At 40.1% G+C, this 21,402-nt stretch overlaps 1 protein-coding gene across 5 annotated transcripts in view; it reads left to right on the top strand.

Moving 5' to 3' along the window:
- The window catches only part of Fgd4 (FYVE, RhoGEF and PH domain containing 4), a 170,820-nt gene that overhangs the window by 141,309 nt on the left and 8,109 nt on the right, over positions 1-21,402 (top strand). For all 5 annotated transcript variants that reach the window (XM_040751202.1, XM_040751197.1, XM_040751199.1 and 2 more), the window contains exons 8-15: positions 5,630-5,768; positions 6,856-6,914; positions 7,197-7,343; positions 12,657-12,829; positions 15,626-15,656; positions 16,049-16,141; positions 16,369-16,494; positions 18,359-18,499. In XM_040751202.1, coding sequence (XP_040607136.1) covers positions 5,630-5,768; positions 6,856-6,914; positions 7,197-7,343; positions 12,657-12,829; positions 15,626-15,656; positions 16,049-16,141; positions 16,369-16,494; positions 18,359-18,499 — 909 coding nt within the window. The remainder of the gene's footprint in view (positions 1-5,629; positions 5,769-6,855; positions 6,915-7,196; positions 7,344-12,656; positions 12,830-15,625; positions 15,657-16,048; positions 16,142-16,368; positions 16,495-18,358; positions 18,500-21,402) is intronic.

The raw sequence follows: 21,402 nt of genomic DNA on the forward strand, positions 1-21,402 counted from the left end.
TGTTTATCTTATCTTGATTTAATTTTAGTATGTTTTTACCTTTGCAGAAAATTGTCCATTTCCTTTAAATTTTCCAATTTCGTGCAATGCATGTTTTTTAAAGTATGACATGATGATTCTCTGGATTTCCTCTGTGTCTGTTATTATGTTTCCCTTTTCATTTCTGATTTTACTAATTTGGATATTCTCTATTTTAGTTAGTTTGGATAAAGGTTTGTCTATCTTGTTGATTTTCATGAAGAACCAACTCTTTGTCTCATTGATTATAGTTTTCTTTGTTTCTATTTTATTGATTTCAGCCCTCAATTTGATTATTTCCAGTCATCTATTCCTCCATGAATTTGCTTCTTTTTGTTCTAGAACTATCAGTTGTTCTGTTAGTTTGCTAGTATGAGATTCCTCTAGCTTCTTCGTGTAGGTATTTAGTGCTATAAACTTGCCTCTTATCACTGCTTTCATGGTGTTCCGTAAGTTTGGATATGTTGTGCTGTCATTTTCATTGAATTTTAGGAAGTCTTTAACTTCTTTGTTTCTTCCTTGATCCAATGATGATTCAGTTGAGCATTGTTTAGTTTCCGTGAATTTATGGCCTTTCTGCAATTAGTGTTGATGAATTCTTGCTGTAAGCCATAGTGATCCCAGAAGATACAGGGGGTTATTTCAACTTTTTTGTATCTGTTGAGATTTGCTTTGTTACTGAGTATTTGGTCAATTTTAGAGACAGTTCCGTGGAGTGCTAAGAAAAGGTATATTATTTTGTGTTTGGGTGGAATGTTCTATTGATGTCGGTTAGGCCCATTTGAGTCATAACATCTGTTAGATCCCTTATGTCTGTTAATTTTTTGTCTGGCCAACCTGTCCAGTCCTGAGAGTGAGGTGTTGAAGTATCTCACTATTAGGGTGTGGGACTTGATATATGGCTTAAGTTTTAGTAATGTTTCTTTTACAAATGGGGGTGCCCTGGTATTGGGGGCATAGTTGTTCACACTTAAGACTTCATCTTGATGGATTTTTCCTGTGATTAATTTGAAATGACCTCTTCATGTCTTTTAACAAATTTAGGTTGACATCTATTTTGTTAGATATTAGGATAGCTACACCAGCTTCTTTCTTAGGTCCATTTGATTGGAAAACATTTTCCCAATCCTTTACTCTGAGATAATGTCTGTCTTTATAGTTGAGGTGTGTTTCTTGTATGCAGTAGAATGATGGATTCTGTTTTTGTATCTTATCTGTTAGCCTGTGTCTTTTTATAGGTGAATTGAGTTCATTGATATTAAGGGATAATAATGACCAGTGATTGCTAGTTCCTGCTGGTGGTGTGTGTGTGTGTGTGTGTGTGTGTGTGTGTGTGTGTGTGTATGTGTATGTGTATGTGTGTGTGTGTGTGTGTTTCTCTTCTTAAGGGTTTGCTGGTGTGGGGATTATCTATTGCCTGGTTTTTGTGGGTGTAGCTAACTTTCTTGAGTTTGAGTTTTCTTCTAGTACTTTCTATAGGGCTGGATTTGTGGCTAGGTATCGATTAAATCTGGTCTTGTCACGGAATATCTTGTTTTCTCTGTCTATGGTTATTGAAAGCTTTGCTGGATATAGTATAGTAGCCTGGGCTGGCTTCCATGGACTCTTAGTGTCTGGATAATGGCTTACCAGGACTTTCTGGCTTTCATTGTTTCCATTGAGAAGTTGGGTATAAATCTGATAGGTCTGCCTTTATATGTTACTTGGCTTTTTTCCTTTGCAGCTCTTAATATTCTTTCTTTATTCTGTATGTTTACTGTTTTGATTATTATGTGGGAAGGGGACTTTTTTTTTTTTTGGTCTATTCTATTTGGTGTTCTATAAGCTTCTTGTACTTTCATCGGTATGTCTTTCTTTAGGTTGGTAAAGTTTTCTTCTATGATTTTGTTGAATATATTTTCTGTGCCTGTAAGCTGAACTTCTTGTTCTATCCCTATAATTCTTAGGTTCAGTCTTTTCATGGTGTCCCAGATTTCTTGGATATTTTGTGTTAAGAGTTTGTTGGATTTAATATTTTCTTTGACCGATGATTCTATTCTATTGTATCTTCAACAGCTGAGATTCTCTCTTCCATCTCTTGTATTCTGTTGTTTATGTTTGCATCTATAGTTCCTGACCATTTGCCCAGATTTTCCATTTCTGGAGTTTCCCCCATTTTGTGTTTTCTTTATTGCCTCTATTTCTGCTTTCAAGTCTTGAACCATTTCCTTCACCTGTTTGGTTGCTTTTTCTTGGTTTTCTTTAAGTGATTTGTTGATATCTTCCAATTTTTTTGTTTGTCTTTTCCTGTATTGGGAGGTTCAGGTCTTGTTGCTGTAGAACCACTAGTTTCTGGTGGTGCTGTGTTGCTCTTTGTGTTGTTGAGTATGTTCTTACCTTGTTGTCTACTCATCTCTTCCTCCATTTGATACAGGTGTTTCATTGGGATCCTCTTTTTCCAATTGGTAGAGCGGGGCTGTGGAACTATTGAACGTTCCTTCAGGTGCAGACAAAGCTGACACTCTGGTGATCTCTCTCCTGGTTAGATGGGTCCAAGTGTCAGATGGTCGCTCCTGGGTGCACAAGGAGCCATGGCTCCAGTAGTCACTCCTTCAGGTGCAAGTGGAGCCTTAGCTCCAGTGATTGATCCTCTAGGTGCAGGCGGAGTAGAGGCCGAAGCTCCAGCTCAGTGTTCAGATAGTTTCTGGAAGTTGTTCTTAAGATTGTTTCTGGCAGCTGCTAATGTGATCTATCTACCTAACTATCTATCTATCTATCTATCTATCTATCTATCTATCTATCTCTCCTCCCCCCACTCTGACTTCCTGGCTGCTTGGCTAGTCACAAGCTCTTTCTCACCCGGTTTCAACCACATTAACCCATATTTTTACCTAAGTTTTGCCATGTGGCTTGGTACCTTTTCTCAGTATGCATGTCTATCATGCTTCTCTCTGTGTCTGCTTGCTACTCCTGACTCCACCTCCTTCTTCCCATCATTTTCTGTTTGGCTCTTCCCCAACCTTATCCTGTCCAACTGTTGACCAGTTAGCTTATTTATTAAACCAGTCACAGTGGCACACGGTGTAAAAAAAAGTTCTACATTTTATTTTATTCTTCAGGATTGTTTTGCTTGTGCTTTATCATTTGTATATCCATATGAAATGTAAGATTTTTCTCATTTTCTGTGAGTAACTGTTTGGAATTTTGATTACACTGAATCTTTAGGTTGCTTTTGCTTTTGGTAAGGATGTCCATTTTCACAGTATTAATCTGTGTTGTGTCCCTCTGTGTTTTTAATTTTAGCTGTTTCTTTTTTAAATCAGGTGCCCCTGTGTTTGGTAAATGTGTTTATAATTGTAATATCTTGTTGATGCATTTCTTTAAATATTTTATTTATTTATGTGTGCTTTGGTGTTTTGCCTGAACATTGTCTGTGCGAGGGTTTCAGTTACCTGGAATTGGAGTTACACACAGTTGTGAGCTTCTGTGTGAATGCTGGGAATTGAACCCTGGTCCTCTAGAAGAGCAACCAGTGCTCTTAACCGTTGAGACATCTCTCCAGCCCCAATGCATTTTTTAAGAATATGAAATTTTCCTCCCTGTCCCTTCTGGCTGATTTTGCTTTGAGGTATATTTTGTTGATATTAGAATAGCTTTGCCTGCTTTACTCTAAGGTTGTGTCTTATCATTGGCAATGAGGTATGTCTCTGAGAAGTAATGAAAGGATGGACCATTTTCTCATACAATCTGTTAGTCTGGGTCTTTTTATTGAGGAATTTGAACCATTAATATTCAAAGTTATTATTGAATGGTGTATATTAGTTCCTGTTGTTTTGTTGACTTAGTAGTGCTTTCATGGATCTCTTTTGATTGTTTGACCTGGCACGTTCCCTCGGACATGTTCATACTTCTCTTCAGATTGATATATTCCTTTTAGGAGCCTTTGTAGTACAACCTTACTAGTCCTAAGTTCTTTTGACCTGTTTTTATCATGCAAAACTTTCACTTAAAATTAAAATTTTAATTTTAATAACCTAGATTAGCAGTTGTGGTCTTTCAGGACTTGGAATACATCTTTCCAGCTATATTCTGGATTTAAAGGTTTCTGTCAGGTTTGTTCTAATAGGCCTGCCCTTGTAAGTGACTTGCTCTTTCTCTCTTTCACCTTTCAGTGTCCTTTCTTTACTCACTGTTTTCAGTGTTTGCAGTAGTGAGAGTGAAGAGCATCTCCCAGACTTCGTGTATTTCAACACTTGGTTCCCAGTTGATGGCACTGTTTGAGGATGGTCTAGGTGGTTCAGTCTTACTGGGAGAAGAAGTATGTCACAGGGGGTATAGCCTCACCCTACCTCCAGTTGGTGGCACTGTTTGAGGATGGTCTAGGTGGTTCAGCCTTACTGGGAGAAGAAGTATGTCACAGGGGGTATAGCCTCACCCTACCTCCAGTTGGTTCCCTCTGCTTCATGCTTAGGGTTGCTTTCATTTCTGGACACCATGCCCTCTCTGTGATGGGCTCTTAACCCTCTAGATTATAAGTTAAAATAAACTGTTAGAGTTTTTCATTTTCAGTATCATTTCAGTTTGGTTTTCTTTAAAAATTCAAGCTACTTTCATGTCTTCATGGATTTACTTTTTTTTATTTCATTCATCTTTTTGTCTTTTTGGAGTTGTTTGACCATAACTGTAATCACTCTTTTGAATTCTTTGAGAGGTCTTCCATATTATTTTTAACAGGAGCCATTATTATGGGATTTATATTTGGGAAAAGAGACATGTTATTTTGTTTTTGCTTTTTGTTTGTTTTTTTTCTTTTTGGTTGTTGTGTGTGTGTTTATTTATGTTTTGAGATTTGTGCATCTGAACTTAGTTTGTTGGTCTTGAAAGGAAGAAATGGCCTGAATCTTCCAGTCACATAGGCTGGCTAGAGTCCCATGTGGAGAGCAGCCTGAGAACTTGTAAATCCCAAACAGACAGAGATGGGCCAGAGGAGGTAGAAGTCTCTAGCAAGTAGTCATTGAAGGGGCCTGTGAACTTGAGTGCAGGTAGGCTACCTGTGTCTCTGTGCAAAGTGGGAAGGATGAAGGGTCCCTGGCAGGGAGGGTTCTGGGTTCTGGTGAGTCCCCAAGAGAGACAGAGTGGCGGGAAAATGCCATTTGTTGTCCTTGGCAAACAACCTTGAAGTAGCCAGAATGGAAGGTGACTTTATTGAAGGGAAACTCAGTATCTCCGTGTCATATGGGCAGCGATATGAGGCATTTTAAATGCATATTCTCTGGCTTCTCCCAGCATTGTGATTTCATAGACTTGGGGTGGGGGTGGGAGGCACTCAGAAACCTGCACTTTCCCAAGCACCTCAGATGGGTAATGCTGCTATGCTTGGTAGGAAACACTGCCATTGATGAAAGTTCTTTTTTACATTGCAGTTTTGTGTTGGCTAACCTCATTTTTAAATATTCCTTTAAAAACCTTGATTGCAGCAGTTAGTGAGATGGCTCAGTGGTGAAGGACTTGTCACCAAGCCCAATGACCTGAGTGCTGCAGGTTGTCCTCTGACCTCCATGCTCACATGCACATACAGTAAATAAATAAATGTAATAACTGTGTTTACAAATAAACATCTTGCTGATTACAGAAACAGAAGATCTGTGGAAACCTGACCCTGCAGCACCACATGCTGGAGCCTATTCAGCGGATCCCGCGCTATGAGATGCTCCTAAAGGACTACCTGAAGAAGCTGTCCCCTGACTCCCCAGACTGGAATGATGCGAAAAGTAAATGCTTTTAATCTCCCTCAACAACGGCAGGATGATGCAGCCAGGGCCACCAGGACATGCCAAGTGCATGATTCAGTATTCAGTATTCTAGATCCAAAGATTCATTTTTGCTCTAAGTTATAGACATAAGACACTACATAAATCCTCCTGGCTTCCCTTTGCTAAGATAATCCTAGAAGATGGGCTTTTAGAGTCCCAAGAGTAGAAGATGAAGCAACAAAAGTATGCTCTGCTCAGCAATGCAAAGAACATGGAAAATGTGGGCCCAGAGAAATGGGGCTGTCGCTGCCTGGCTTAGGACTGGGAGGTGCTCCCAGGGGTTGCCCAGCACAGGTCTCTGCCCCACAGCTCTCCACACCACATTCCTCCCTTCCATTTCCCTCCCAGCACCGTCAGGATGTAAAGCCCTCAGACTCTCTCCATCGGAATCAGGCCGTCATGCTTCCCCAAAGAAAGCTGTTTATATTTAGTAGGCAAACTGTAGCATCAGAAGTCTGAGTCTTATGACCTAGGGCCCAGTCACATCACTTCCTCCTTCCTATCATGTGGCAAAAGGAAATGAAAGAACTCGGCAACTGGAATGACAAGTTCCTAGGCAACTGCCTTCCAAAATGGTCCATGTACTCCTTTAGTTGTTACTAGTACCAAGCTTTACATATATATGGTTTAATTTGTTAATTAGACATTAGCACTATATAATAAATAGAATAATTTAACTGTGATATAAGAAAATTTAAATTTATGACTTTTTTACTGGCAACTTCTATTTGGTATTTCTAAGCCACAACAAATTGGCAGATGGTGTGGGACTTCTGTTTATATGAAATCAACCCTGGTAAAGTGCCTCAAACCTGGTATGTACACTGTAATTTGCAAGGTCATTTCTAAGGTTTATTATATATTAAATTGCATGTGAGTCTAATCATCACATGCATCATTTTGCAAGTGAAAGTGTAGATAAACTGTTGTCAAGTAACTGTGGAAACTGCATGCCAGAGACCTTGTTGTCCTTGATCTCTGTTTCTGTTACCCTAGTAACACAGGATGGACAGAACATTTATTTACTTTTCTCTTTCCCATTTAGAGTCACTTGAAATTATATCTACAGCAGCAAGCCATTCTAATAGTGCAATAAGGAAAATGGTAAGTGGCTTTTAGAGGATGTGGGAACCTTCTGACTATGCTGCAGGTGGTAATACAGCCTCTGGCTGTTGTAGATTTAGACCAAAGTGAACAGATAGAGGTGAGCGGGAAAGTGTTTACCAACTGCTGATCCATTCCCCTTTCCTTAGTATCCACTTTATTGCTGCATTTTATACCAAAATGTAAGCTCATTGTCAATGTCTATTCAGTTATGTAGATTTTAGTTCAATTTAAATTATCTTCTTATAGTTAATCTTGCTGTATTTTGTTTTAATTTCCCAGGAGAACCTGAAGAAACTCTTAGAGATTTATGAGATGTTGGGAGAAGAAGAAGACATTGTAAACCCTTCAAATGAACTAATAAAAGAAGGACAAATCCTCAAACTAGCAGCTCGGAACACATCAGCACAAGAGCGCTACCTCTTCTTAGTAAGTCCAATAGTGGCAGCTGTTTGCACACCGACAGTTCACTAAAACTCCTGTACATGTCTTGGAGAAGTGACACGCTCACTTGCTTCCATAATAATTACATCCCGGGGAGGGAGAGGGAGAGGGACGTGGGATTGACATGTGAAGCAACTTTGTTTCTAATTTAAATTTAAAAATTACAAGAGACATAAATAAATAATAATAATAATAATAATTATATCCCACCTGCATAGTCAACGCTGGTGGTATTGTCTGTGAGAGTATATTAAGAACTGTAACCAGTATTTCCCTTACACTTGTGAGCTGATCAACTGCAATAATGCACACTAAAGACGAGGTAGCCTTTCCGTGCCTGTACCCACGGTGCACAAGTGGACACGGTTCCGCTTCTGAAAGCCTCCTTTGCTTGATCTTGGTTTTGTCTTTCCTTTTGTTCTTAAGGGCTAATGAGTATTGCTATTTCCTGTTTGACCACTGTTGCTGCCAAACTTTCCTGTGACAATTGTCCCCCAACCCTTTACAGTCAGCAGTCTGAACTGCAAATTGTCTGTGGCACAGTGGGCGTCCGTCCCTTCCTTGGCGTTCTGAGGAAGGCAGTTCATCTAGGACCTACTCAAATAGGGGGATACACTGACCAGTTATTTGTTCAGTTTCTGCCCGTAGTATCTTTGTTGTTTGTTACTGAGATGAACTCTGACTCTCTCTATGCCTAAGAAGATAAAACAGATCATAATAATGGCTTGCAGATAATAAGCTAACATTGAGTAACAACTCAGTGAATGTTATCCGTTGTGATTATTGTTGATAAGGTAGTAGCAAGCCTGTCTAGGGCACCTTCTTGCTGACAAGCATTCATTTCACCATCTCTATTGAGTTGTCTTATTTTACCATCTCTAATAAGTTGTCTTCAAGGCCTGAGAAATTCTAGATTATTTCTGTCTTCATTTGAAAAAAATTATAGGGATTGTCGTAGAAATTTTTTAAATCCCAGTGTTTTTAAATTTTTTATTACATATATTTATTTGTGTGTAAATGTTTGGGTATTACTGTGTGCGGATATGTGTGTGTTTGAGTGTGGGTGTGAGTGAGTATATGGGGGGTGAGTGTGTGGTTTGAGTGTGTGGGGGTGAGTGGGTCAGTGAATATATGGATTAGTGTGTGAAGGTAAGTGGGTGAATATGTGGGGGCCAGTGGGTGAGTAAGTGTGGGGGGTATGGGTATGTGGATGTGATGTGCGGTGAGGGGCATGGGGTGAGTGGATATATCTCTATGTGTACACATCCATACCACAGTATGTGCAGAGGCCACAGGAAAGATTACAGGAGTAAGTTCCCTCCCTCTGTGTGGATTCTGGGGCTCACGCAGGCTTAGTGTCAAACTTCTTTACCTGCCTAGCCATCTCAGCAGACTTGTGGTTTTTGTTTTTCTTTTTTTTTAAAGAACATTTTGTTAGTACACTACTCAACTGTTTCAATTCTAAGATTGTTTACTCAAAAACTTAAAAAATGAATAGCCATTCAAAGTATGGCCTATTCTAAGCAATGAAATGGTTCTGTCAATAAAGGATAAGTTCATAACTTCTTCAGTTAACCTACTGCATCTGTTTAGGGTTGCTTGTATGTACATGTGCTTGGGGTTGACCTCTTGAGATTGGATAGCGCCATCAGGCAGCTTGTCCCTGAAGAAAACTGAGTCTCTATTATCTACAGATAATAGCTCTTCCATCCACGTCGGCATGTCAGCTAATATTATCGTTATGCAAGTAATCATATTGCTGAGATTTCATAAGTGTAGCTTCCCTATAGAGACAATATTGAGTAGCAGGCATCCTGGTCCTTTGCCTCTTACACTCTTTCCTGCATCTGTTCCATGATGTCCTATAAGCCTTGGGTGTAGGGATGATGTTGTAAACGTATCCTTTAGAGTTGAGCACCTCACAGGCCTTATTCTCTATGTCTTGACCAGTTGTGGACCTCTTTAATAGACTCCATCTGTTGTAAAAATGAATTTCTTTGATGAGGGGCAAGAGCTACATTTATCTGTGGGTATAAATCTAGTTGTTTAGTATGCATTTAGAAATTATATTGTTAAGGAAACTGATAGTAGAAGAGTCTTCTAGGGTCTATGACCTCTCCATCTACAGGTAGTTGGTTATGTTCACAATTCCAGGTATGAATTCTCTCCTATTGTGTGGGCCTTGAGTCCAGTTAGATAGTTGCTAGCTACCTCCAAGATAAAAATACCACTATTGCAGTATTGGAGATATTTTTCTGGGCCAGTTACCCAATAATAATTTTAGGTATTGTCCAAATATACTGTAAAAAGTAATTTTTGCTAAGCAGAAGTACTTTGTTTTTCCTAGGTTATAGTTTTATACATAGCAAAATAGGAAACAAAAGCATACAATAATCATACCAGCATTCCAAGTTCTATTCAGAAGTCTATTACAAAATATAGGTTTCATTATTGTTCAGATGAGAACATGATGGCCATTGAAAATACTGATCCCAAGAGGAGGAACCATGTGCCATGGAGAGGAGGCAATAGAGAAGCTCCTAGAATTGGTGAAGAGGCAGAGAGAGCAATCACAAGTGAGCAAGAGCCTTCGTGGGTCACAAAGGAAATAAGAAGGGCCAAGGGGAAGGCTTTGACTCCCAGGTTTGAGCAGTTTCAGTGGGATCTGAAGCATAGGGGTCACTGTTCAATACCTACCCTTCAGGTGACAAGGGTAGGGTTGGTAGCTCAGGTAAATAAACAGTACTTGAAAACTGCCTCAGCTCTAGTTGGCTAAATGGGAAGGTGTGTTCACATTTAGCACTGTGGACTGAGTGATCCCTTTAATGTCAGTAAGATGTGAAAATGTAAAAGCATCAAATATAGGGAATAGAAAAAGCTGCTTGTGCTGTCTTTTCCTCTCACCTCCAAAGAGTCACTAATATAGAATGCAGAAAGGTGGGGCTGGAGAGATGGCACAGAAGTTAAGAGCACTGGCTGCTCTTCCAGAGGGCTTGAGTTCAATTCCCAGCAACCACATGGTGGCTCACAACTATCTGTAATGAAATATGGTGTCCTCTTCTGGCTGGCAGGGTTATATGCAGACAGAACACTGTATAATAGGTAAATAAATAAATAAATAAATAAATAAATAAATAAATAAATAAATAAGAATGCAGTAAGGTAGTTGAGTAACAAATTGAGTGCTTTCTGGTTTGTTTTTTAAGAATCTTAGTACTATTTCATGCACATAGCATCTTTTGATCATATTCAATCCCTTTTACCTTGTCATAACTGCTCCTATTAAATTGACCTCTCTTTCCCAGCATATCTATCTATCCCTCACTCCCTCCCTGCCTCTCCTTTCATTTTCTTTTTTGTGACCTGATGGCTTTAATTAGGATTGCTTAGATAAGTATGAGAAAGAAGTTATATATTGAGTATAGAGCATTATATACACCTAAAGGAAATGACTCCCCTTTCCCCAGGGATGGTGAGATTTTAGCAGGATCTACTTTGTGCACATCTTATACAGATATCCACAGCTTCTGTGAGTTCATGAGTGTAGCAGATAGTGTCCAGAAGACAGGGTTTCATGGCACTCTCCTGTCCTCTGGCTCTTACTAATTCTTTTCTCCCTCTTTTGTGATATTCCCTGAGCCTTGAAGTAGGAGATGAATGCAGATGTCTATTTAGAGTTGACCTCTCAACAGTCACCTAATTTTCAACATCTTGAATAGACATGAATCTCTGCATTCACTGCAAAGAGAAGCTCCTCTGATCAGGGCTGAAAGTAGCCTTTGTTAATGTACATAAACATAAATAATTCCAAAGCAGCGTGACAGCATGTCCATTTAACCACACAACAGTAGTAAGTACCACGTGGGGGTTTTTGACACATTTTCCTCTTTTAGAATCCAAATCCAATCAGAAAGCATTTGGTTACTCCTGTGTCAGTCATGCTACTATTGCATGGCAGGTACATCTTATCTAACAGGTTGATGTTGTAGCTCACAAGGCCACATGGGGATGAGACCATTGATGGCTTCTGTCCTCAGCAGCCTACATAGCACCTTCCAGTACTAGAAGCTAGCCAATGAGGAGGAAGCTTCCAGCTCAGTTTTCCATTTCTCTATACCTGTATCCAGAATGTGGGATGTATCCAGCAATAGGGTCTTTTTTTTTTTTTTTTTTTTTTTTGTCTTCTGAGAACAACATTGTCTCCCATTTTAATTTTAAATAGCTTGTTTTACATGTCAATCCCAGTTCCCTCTCCCTCCCCTCCTCCCACACCCTCCATCCCCCCCATCCACCCACCCTATTGCCAATTCCTTCCGCATAAGGGATATCTAGAGTCTATCATTTCACTCAGGGTAGGGTCCAGGCACTTCCCTAAGAGTCCAGGCAGAGAGAGCATCCCTCTTTGTGTTATGGACACACGATGTCTGTTAGTATTCGAGGGATAAACACTGATCCACTGCTCAGGACCCCATAGGTAGCCCAGGCCTCCTCACTGACTCTCACATTCAGGGGGTCTGGATCTGTCCCATGCTGGCCTCCCAGCTGTCTGTCTGGGGTCCAAGAGCTCTCCCCTGTTCGGATCAGCTGTCTCTGCTGGTTTTGCCAGCCCATTCTTTGCCAATTTGCTCATCGCTCCTCTCTCTCTGCTGGGAGCAATAGGGTCTTACCAAGTAGTTCTAATGTGCAACCAAGAGCAGTGGTACTAGCACCTGTTGATGCTACATTTTTTTTTTGATAGTTTGAGTAGCAATGGAGAGTAGACTGTGAACCTGGAACTCATGCGAAGTGTTACTTTTCGATGTGTCATTTTGGAAGAAGAGAAAGGTGTAAAGTATATTATGTGGAGAAAGGCTGTTCAGATGTGTGATATGCGTTGTCTGACTCCTGCAGCCTAGTGCTTACCCACATCTATCCCTTGGCTTAAGCTCCACCTTACAAAAAATGCTAAATGAGTCTTCATTTTCTTGTATAACAGACCTCTGAATATTTGAAGTCACTTATTTTGTCTCACAGTTCAGTCACCCTTTAGTTATTTTTTATGCATTTGTTCAATGAATATTTAATTGCATTCTGAGAAAACATCCATGTGTGGTAATATATGCCCAAGGGAATCTAAGACAAGACTGGAAATTCAAGACCTATCCCGGTTAAATAGCAAGACAATGGAGAGAAAGAGAGAAAAGTTATATATTTTAAGTAATAAATTCAGTGGCATTTCTGTCCAGAGTTACATTTGTCAGACTTTTATTTTCTTGATCTTCCTGTTTATTAATTTGTATTCTGTCTCTTTCTTTGCAGTTCAACAACATGTTGCTATATTGTGTGCCCAGATTCAGCTTGGTGGGCTCAAAATTCACAGTTCGAACCAGAGTTGGCATTGATGGGATGACAGTCGTGGAGACTCACAATGAAGAATATCCACACACTTTCCAGGTGTCTGGGAAAGAACGAACCCTGGAGCTGCAGGCCAGGTAAGAAGGCCACTCCCACCACAGCTACCTAAAGACATCGGGAGGCGTAAATGACCCGAAGGGTTTGTCGTCCTTGTTGTTTTATACAGCGAATGCCCCAAACTTCTGGAAATGTGACTAGCTGTAAGTAGAAACTGGGGCTCATTGAGACAACATGCTTTTCCTCTGATCCCTGTATTGCCTAGGACAGAGGTATGTGTACAGGAGGCATCAGTCAGGTGACTGTAGAGTGGCAGGGCACTTAAGGCTGCCGCAGTTTAGTCTTGAGACCTGTAGGAAGAGATGTCGCATAAATAATAAAAACCCAGAGACAGATATTGGGGTTCAAGCTGAAGATCAGAGAAGCAAATTAGCCGACCACTAGCTATTACCTCTACCTCAGGCTGAAAGGGCTGCCCTGTCCTCAGCATGGCTGGAGAATAAATCTCTGAGACTGAATACTGAATTCCCAATTCCTATCTTATATACCTCTCTAGACCTGAGATTAAAGGCATGGGACCCCAAGTGCTTAGATCTTTGTGTAAGCTGTTTCTCTTTTAGACTGATTCACTCTTATGTAGCCTAGAGGGTGGTCTTAAACTCTTGTCTCCTGAGTCCTGGGATTAAAGGTGTGTGCCACCAGCACCCAGCTTCTATAGCTAACTGGTGTGGCTAGTGATTTAAAGGTGTGTGTCACCACTGCCTGGCTCTATGGCTGTGGCTGGCTTTACATCTGATCTCCAGTGCTCTATTCGATCATAAACAATGTATTACCACAAAGACTTCCCTGCACCTCCTCCCACAGCATTAGTTCATGATGTTTACTCCATTCTGAAATTTCCAGCCCTGATGACAATGTAATGCAAAGACAAGCCCATGGGCAGGAGGAAATGCAGCAGGAGACAGAGCACACCACCAGGGAAACATGCTGGGTCACACTGCACTGGGAGAAGAAAGGGAACCGGAATATAAAACAATAAAAGGGAGCAGGAGAGGTGACTCAAGTGCTCAGAGCACTTGCTGCTCTTCCAGAGGAATGGAGTTTGGTACCCAGGACCTGAGTTTGGCTCCTAGCATCCATGTCTCACAACTGGCCGCCGCTGGCCCTGCACACACAATGAGGCATCACTTGTATATTCAGGCACATGTATGTGTGCATAAAATAATAAATAAATCTTTTAAAAGCATACATTAAAAATTCAATCAACTCCTACATGTCGCCTTCAAAACCTAGAAATCCTGTAGTAAGTACCAACAATGAGAGCAATTTGCAATAACTTCAGACAAAGAATTTTTAAGTAATTTTTATATGATATGTTCTCATCACAGTTTCCTCTCTGCAGTGCCTCTCCATTCCTTCTTACCACACCACACAACCAACTCCATTCTCTCTCTGTATCTCTCTTTCTCTTTGCCTCTCTCCCTCTTTCTCCCTCAGAAAACAAACAGGCAAACAAACAAGAATTTTAAAAAGTTAAAAAAGAGAAAGCACAAGAAAGAAATACACACAAAATTGGAAACTATAATATACAAACAAGAGACAAAAAAAGTGGTATGGGATGAAAGGTGTATAAAAAATACCATTGGGTTCACTTTGTATTGGCTGTCTTCTGCTGGACATGGGACCTACCCTTAAGCCGGTTAATATCACAGTGAGATTGCACTGGAGAAAAGTAGTATTTCCTTTGCAAGTGGCTGTGAACCAGAGACAGCTTCTTGTTTAGAGATGGAAGCTCGTCGGGCAGAGAATTGAGCATGAGCAAAGAGCCCAAGGAGGGTATGAGTACAGTCTAAGAAAACACAGTTTAGCCAGGCGTTGGTGGCGCACGCCTTTAATCCCAGCACTTGGGAGGCAGAGGCAGGCGGACCTCTGTGAGTTCAAGGCCAGCCTGGTCTACAAGAGCTAGTTCCAGGACAGCCTCCAAAGCCACAGAGAAACCCTGTCTCGAAAAACCGAAAAAAAAAAAAAAAAGAAAACACAGTTTAGTGAAGCAAAGAAGTCAATTCAGGATATGCAAATAGAATTCAATAAAGGATAGAAATGTTGAAGGAAAGCCAAGCTTAGTCTGATAAAAAACTCAAATAGAAAACCAGTTCAATGGAGAAACTAGCTAGCAGTGTGGATCATGCAGAGAACACATTGTGGCTTGAAGACAGGGAAAAGGAGTGGATCACTCACTCAGTCAAGACCCATCATAAATTTAAAACATCAACAAATTAACAGAACATGGGAGAACTTTGAAACATCATGAAAGATAAAAAAAAACATTCTATGAAATATGGTCAGAGAAATATATGCCAAAGACAAAACATCCCACTGTCAAACTACTCCCATATCCCATGCTCTCAAATCAACATAGTCTCTTCTTTGATATTGTTGCATGTATGTGCATATATGTGTGTGTGTGTGTGTGTGTGTGAATATGTGTGTGCACACATGTACGTGTGCGTGAACAAATATATATATATATATATATATATATATATATAACCTACAGAGCCCATTTAACATTATTTCTATGCATGTATCCTGGACTGGCCATTTAGGGTTAGATGACCTATGTGAGAGCTCATTCCTAGGGACTGACTCTCCCTCTATTAGCAGCAGTGGTCAACTATAGCTCTCCCTCTAGGAGTGAGCCTTGTAGATCTTCCCTTATCCAAGTTGGCATGTCAACTACTATTGTCATTATGTTGGCCTTGTTCAGGCAACCATATTGTGGAGATGTCCTGGGTGTGTTGTCTCTGTCATGCTTAGGAGACACAATCTAACAATACTTGTCCTGGTCATACTGCACTGTTTTGTTTTTCTTTTAGTTCTGAACAAGACAAAGAAGAATGGATCAAGGTAACTCCTTTACATTTGTTTTCATTTTTTGGACCTCTGTGAATAAGAAATACATACACTGGGCCCTGGAGAGATGGCTCAGTGATTAAGAGCACTTGTTACTAGATTTAGTTCCCAGGACTTACATGGTGGCTCACAGCCATCCCTAACTCCAGTTCCAAGGACGCAATGCCCTCTTCTCACCTCTGTGGATACCAAGCTTAGGTGTGGAACAAAGTACATGCATCAGGCAAAACACTCAGTAACACATTTCTAAAATGAAATACACATATTTAGGTTTTTTTAAATACACATATAAGAACAAGCTCATTACAGTTATTTATGTGACAAAGTATATTTATTAATGTGTATGTGAAATTGTAATATGTGTTTTAATTTAATTTCTATTTTAGGCCCTTCAAGAAAGTATTGATGCTTTTCATCAAAGGCATGAAACCTTCAGAAATGCAATTGCAAAGGATAATGATATCCACCTAGAAGTGTCTGTAAGTTTTTAACTTAAATCAGAAGCTCTATCTAGTTATTCTCTTAACAAACCTTCTCCCTTTCAATGCCACAATCGGTGATCTAGAAATAATACCGTTCTCTCTTGGGTGGATACCTTGCAGTGCTTTGAAAGTCTCGCTTCCTTTCCTAGATTTGAGTATGAGAGCATACTTTGAACAGCATTGTTAGCATGCTATTGAAAAGTCAACCCGTCTCTCCCATTTAGACTGCTGAGCTGGGCAAAAGAGCCCCAAGATGGATCCGTGATAACGAAGTGACGATGTGCATGAAGTGCAAAGAGCCCTTCAATGCGTTGACGAGAAGGCGGCATCACTGCCGGGCATGTGGACACGTGAGTGTGGGTCCTGCCTGTTACAGTTGCTGGGAACTACATAGGTGAGATAAAATCACCAGCCTGGAAACAAAGAAATCATTAACAATCATTAGTAAGCCTCTGTTGGAACCAAGTATGTGCAAAGTACTGTGCTGTCCCAAGAGGAAAAAAGAATATGGTAAACAAAAAAAAATCCTGACTTCATGGAGATTACATTGTGAAGAAGAAAATAGATAAGAATTCAGATTAGTACAAGTGGAATAAGAAAGCAACCACAAAGTTGTATTGGAGAGTATTAGTAATGGAAGAAAATTTCCGACCAGATCTAATTAGACAAAAGAAGGCCCATCTGACAGACTGATGTTTGCTTAGATGACTAAAGAGGTGCTTTGCACACAAGGAGCTGTATCTACATCCCCTGCAGTAGGACAGCCCTGAAATTGCTAGGAAAGCCTGTAGCCAGGTAGTTTACAAAACGGTGTGACACAGATGTAGTTAAAGTGATAATAATCAAAGAAATAGAATTGGTTGAGAAGGCAAGAGATGAAAACCACAGTACAAATGAAAGACACAGCTTTTACAGGGTAAGGCAAAGCCCTCTCTTTTAATAGAAGCCAGAAAGATGGGTGCAAGTGTAGACATGTGAACTGAATGGGGTTTTACTGTTTGGAGTATGATAACTGTAGGAAATGGGGCCATTAGAGGTCCATGTTACATTTGTATTGAATTGAGCAGAATGATTAGCTGAAAATAAAGGAGACACGGATTTCTGTGTGAGAGTCAAGAAAGAGGACCAAGTATCAAATTGTTTTATCTAACAGATAGATTTATCTTCCAGTGACCCAGGTGGACTCATTACACTTTGAAAATTTCTAGTTAGAAATCCAAACAGAGGGCTGGAGCGATGGCTCAGCCATTAAGGGCTAGGCTCACAACCAAAAATATAAGAAATCCAAACAGATACTGGTCAGCTTAACAGCAATGGACTTTTATTGTTTGGCTGGCTGGCTAGCTGGCTGGCTGGCTGGCTGGTTGGTTGGTTGGTTGGTTGGTTGGTTGGTTGGTTGGTTGGTTGGTTGAGATATGGATGGATGGATGGATGGATGGATGGATGGATGATAGATAGATAGATAGATAGATAGATAGATAGATAGATAGATAGATATCGGAATCTAGCAATGCAGGTAAGAGAAGGTGGAGAACAAGGTTCATGAAGAGTAAGTGTAGTGAATAAAGCAAGGGAGAATTGTAAATAAGGGAGGTTAGGACTAAATGTTGGAAGCAGGAGAGCTAGAGTGTGGAAAATAAGATTTCTGTACTTCAAAGCTGCATGGTAATGGACAGCGGTGAGCAAGTTAGAAATATGAGGCATGTTGGTGGATGAAGCCTGAGGATGTGGTGAGGACCAGCCAGGCTATAAGAGTCCAAATGTGAATGCTAATAACTTGTACTAAAAAACAGATTGGAGAAATACCTATAAAAGGACAAAATTGGATGCATCTGTGAAGGTAGGTGAATAGTCATTGGAAATGTCCTGAATGCTGTGCTGTCTAGTGTGAGAAGAGATGGATGGATGGATGGATGGATATGGATGGATGTGGATGGATATGGATGGATGGATGGATGGATGGATGGATGGATGGATGGATGGATGGATGGTACATCCAGTGCAAGGGACCTTTAGAGGTCAAAGTGATGTTCAGATTCCATCACACACATTATTAAAATACTTTACCTTATTTAACATCTCTTGAAATGTTCTTAGGCTAATAAAATATAACTTTTATATTTGACTTTTCCATGTTTGTATGAATATTTCCTAAATATAATTGTCTTAAGTATAATTGTTCATTTTGGATATCCTTTCTAAAATTAAATAAAGGTTGTTTGCTGGAAATGTTCTGACTACAAAGCTCAACTTGAGTATGATGGTGGAAGACTGAACAAAGTCTGTAAAGACTGTTACCAAATAATAAGTGGATTCACAGACAGTGAAGAGAAGAAGAGAAAGGGGATTTTGGAGGTAAATTAGTCAATTCTTTGTGGTTTTGGATGGCACTGTCTTGGTCATAAGGATCACGGACAATGTGCTTATTCTCTTTGGTTAGCACCAGGTTAACAGTGAGCAACAGTCATGCTTTTGCTTTGCTTTGTTGGCCTTGGACTCCTCCTGCCCAATTATAGAAAATGAGATGCACAGATGAGTACATGTTTTCTTCATAGAACGCTTTCAGTTTTGTAATATGTTAATGTTGAAAAACACTGCATGAAAGTTTTCCAGTTTGGGTAAAGAACTGTTTTATTATCTAAAGCACTTCAGCTTGCTGTGTTAAATGACCAGTTCTTTGCGGTGATGTAATAGCCAGAAAAGGAGTTTCATCACAGCATCACTGTCAAAGGCCATCTCCAGGAAGTTTGACTCATATTTTAGAGTTAATTCAAACTAAAGTAGCTTGTATCCGAAATGGATTTACATTGAAAGATGTGGTGGGAAAATAAGGGTAATTTGTTTAATAAAGCCTTGTGGTCGTAAGGCCAAGATCACTCAGCAGTAGAATTAAACTTTTTGCATTCAAATTCATGAATATACTTAAGTTTATTAATAATATTGTGTACTGAGAATTTCCAAGAAAATATACAAGTCATTTGTTAGCTGTGAAAGGACCTTACACGTCAATGTCCATTTGAGGTTAAATTACAAGTCCTCATACTAAAATTATAATTCTAAATTGTCTTAGCATATAGGTATTACTTGTATTACATAAAGATGACGCTTTCATAGGCAGCAGGAATAGGAAGATATTCTTCATTGAATCCCAGAACCACAACCTCAAGGTTTTAATAGAAATAACTGACTTGTGTGACAAAGTGCATTGAGTCTGATACTGTTTTTCTTTGTAAATAAAAAGTTTAGGTTGCTTCTACAAAATAAAAAATCTTTAGCTTTTTGTCTTGGGGAGAAATCATCAACTGGATTGGTTCATGTAATCAAACAAAAAGTGTTGTCTCTGGAAGTAGAAGGTAGCATGCCCATGCACATGTAGAACATGTGTGAGCCTTTACCCTGTGCCAGCTATTAAACTGGGTACTGTAGAACAGTAGTCAGGCTTTCTGTAAACAAATCAGAGCATTTACAGACGTATTTTAAGGGAGAAAGCAAATTTTTATAGACAAAACTTGTGGTTTTTAACTCAGTGTATTTGTAAATTCTTTTTCTACTTTTGTATGTTTCTATAGTTTGTGTGTCTGCATGTTCTTACGTGTGGGAACACCCATGTTTGAGGTGTGTATTTGTGCATACATAGGCCCCCTGCTGACATCAGGAATTATCCTCATTGTTTCTCCCACCTTACTCATTGAGGCAGAGCCTCTCAAGCAAACCCAGAGCTCAGAGTGTGCTGGGGCTAGTCTTGCTAGCCAGCGAGCTCCTGGGTGCCCAGTGTCTCCACCTTCCGAGGTTCGAAGTATCAACAGGTCACCATGTGGGTTTCTGGGTCTAGAACTCCTGTCCTCACATTTGCAGGACAAGCGTTACCTGCTGAGCCATCTCCCCAACCCTGTAAGCTTCTTTCTGTCCTTTCAAACTGCTGCACCCTTGTTCACATTTTTTTCAATGAAAAATTTCCAAAATATGAATTTTTGTGATTTGGATCTGTTACTAAGAACTAACCTTTTTGAGGGTGAATGGTATGTTTCCTATCATCACATTGGTTATAAACATCCAGCTGTTAAGTTGTTAGCTTATGGAATATTCAAAAACCAGTGGTGGACTGGAGCTGACTTGCAGATTGTCATTTGGTTGATATTTCTTAAACTACCTTGGGCCACACCCAAATCATCACTTATCCATGAATATCAGTGATCATGCACTCTCAATCAGGGTTCTCTAGTGCAGGGTTCTCAGCCTTCCTAATGCTTCAACCCTGTGATACAGTTCCTCGTGTTGTGGTGACTCCCAAAAATGAAGTTATTTTTGTTGCTACTTTATAACTGTAATATTGCTACTCTTATGAATCATACTGCAAATATCTGTGTTTTCTGGTGGTCGTAGGCAACCCCTGTGAAAGGGTTGTTTAACACCAGGGGCTCACAACCCACAGGTTGAGAACCACTGCTCTAGAGGAACAGAGCTGGTAAAAATTAATGTGGATGATACAATCAAGCTGGGTAGCCCAAAAAGGGCCATCTGTATACGGAAGAGGCTGAAATAACCTGATAACATTCAGTTCACTACCTCAACAGTCCCAGGCTAGCCCTGAAGGCCTGGCTGGTTCTTAGGAAGGTGCTGATCTCAGGTCAGGTTAGAAGCTAAGAAGCTAGATTCCAGAGTTAGCAAAAAATAACAACTGCAGCAACCATAGGAGACATGCCGTCACCAGCAAGAAGGGAAGGCAGCCAAGCAGCACTCCTTGCCTCTGGCCATGGAGTGTGTGAGCTGCTTCCCGTGGGAGAAGGGTCTTCTCAGTTTAGTCATTCATGGAAATACCAGCAGACCTGCCCAGAGTCCTGTGTCCTAGTTAATACCAGGTACGTTTGGGTTGGCAGTCAAGGTTAAATACCACAAGTACCATCAAAAAGCCAAATGGCTTTGAAATTTCCCTTCATTTTTGTTGTTGTTGCTGTTTTGAGACAGTGTCTCACAAAGCCTCAGCTGGCCTTGACTTTAGCCAAGAGTGACCTTGGACCTCTGCTCCTTCCCCTCCACCTCCCAAGTGCTGGATATAGGCACACAGCACCATGCCTGGTTTGTGTATTGTCGTTTGAGGAGTTTGGGAAGAAAATGTTACATTTCCCCCAATGACTTACATTTTTTATTTCTAACCCCATGTTATATAAGAGGCTACATCTGAAAAAGTATTTTTAATTTCATAAATATAGCTTAGTAGGATTTTTTTTTTGCTTTCTTTGTGTAAGTGCCTATACCTT

The sequence above is a fragment of the Mesocricetus auratus genome, unplaced genomic scaffold, assembly GCF_017639785.1.
Source record: "Mesocricetus auratus isolate SY011 unplaced genomic scaffold, BCM_Maur_2.0 Super-Scaffold_100008, whole genome shotgun sequence".
In the NCBI taxonomy this organism is placed as follows: Eukaryota; Metazoa; Chordata; class Mammalia; order Rodentia; family Cricetidae; genus Mesocricetus; species Mesocricetus auratus.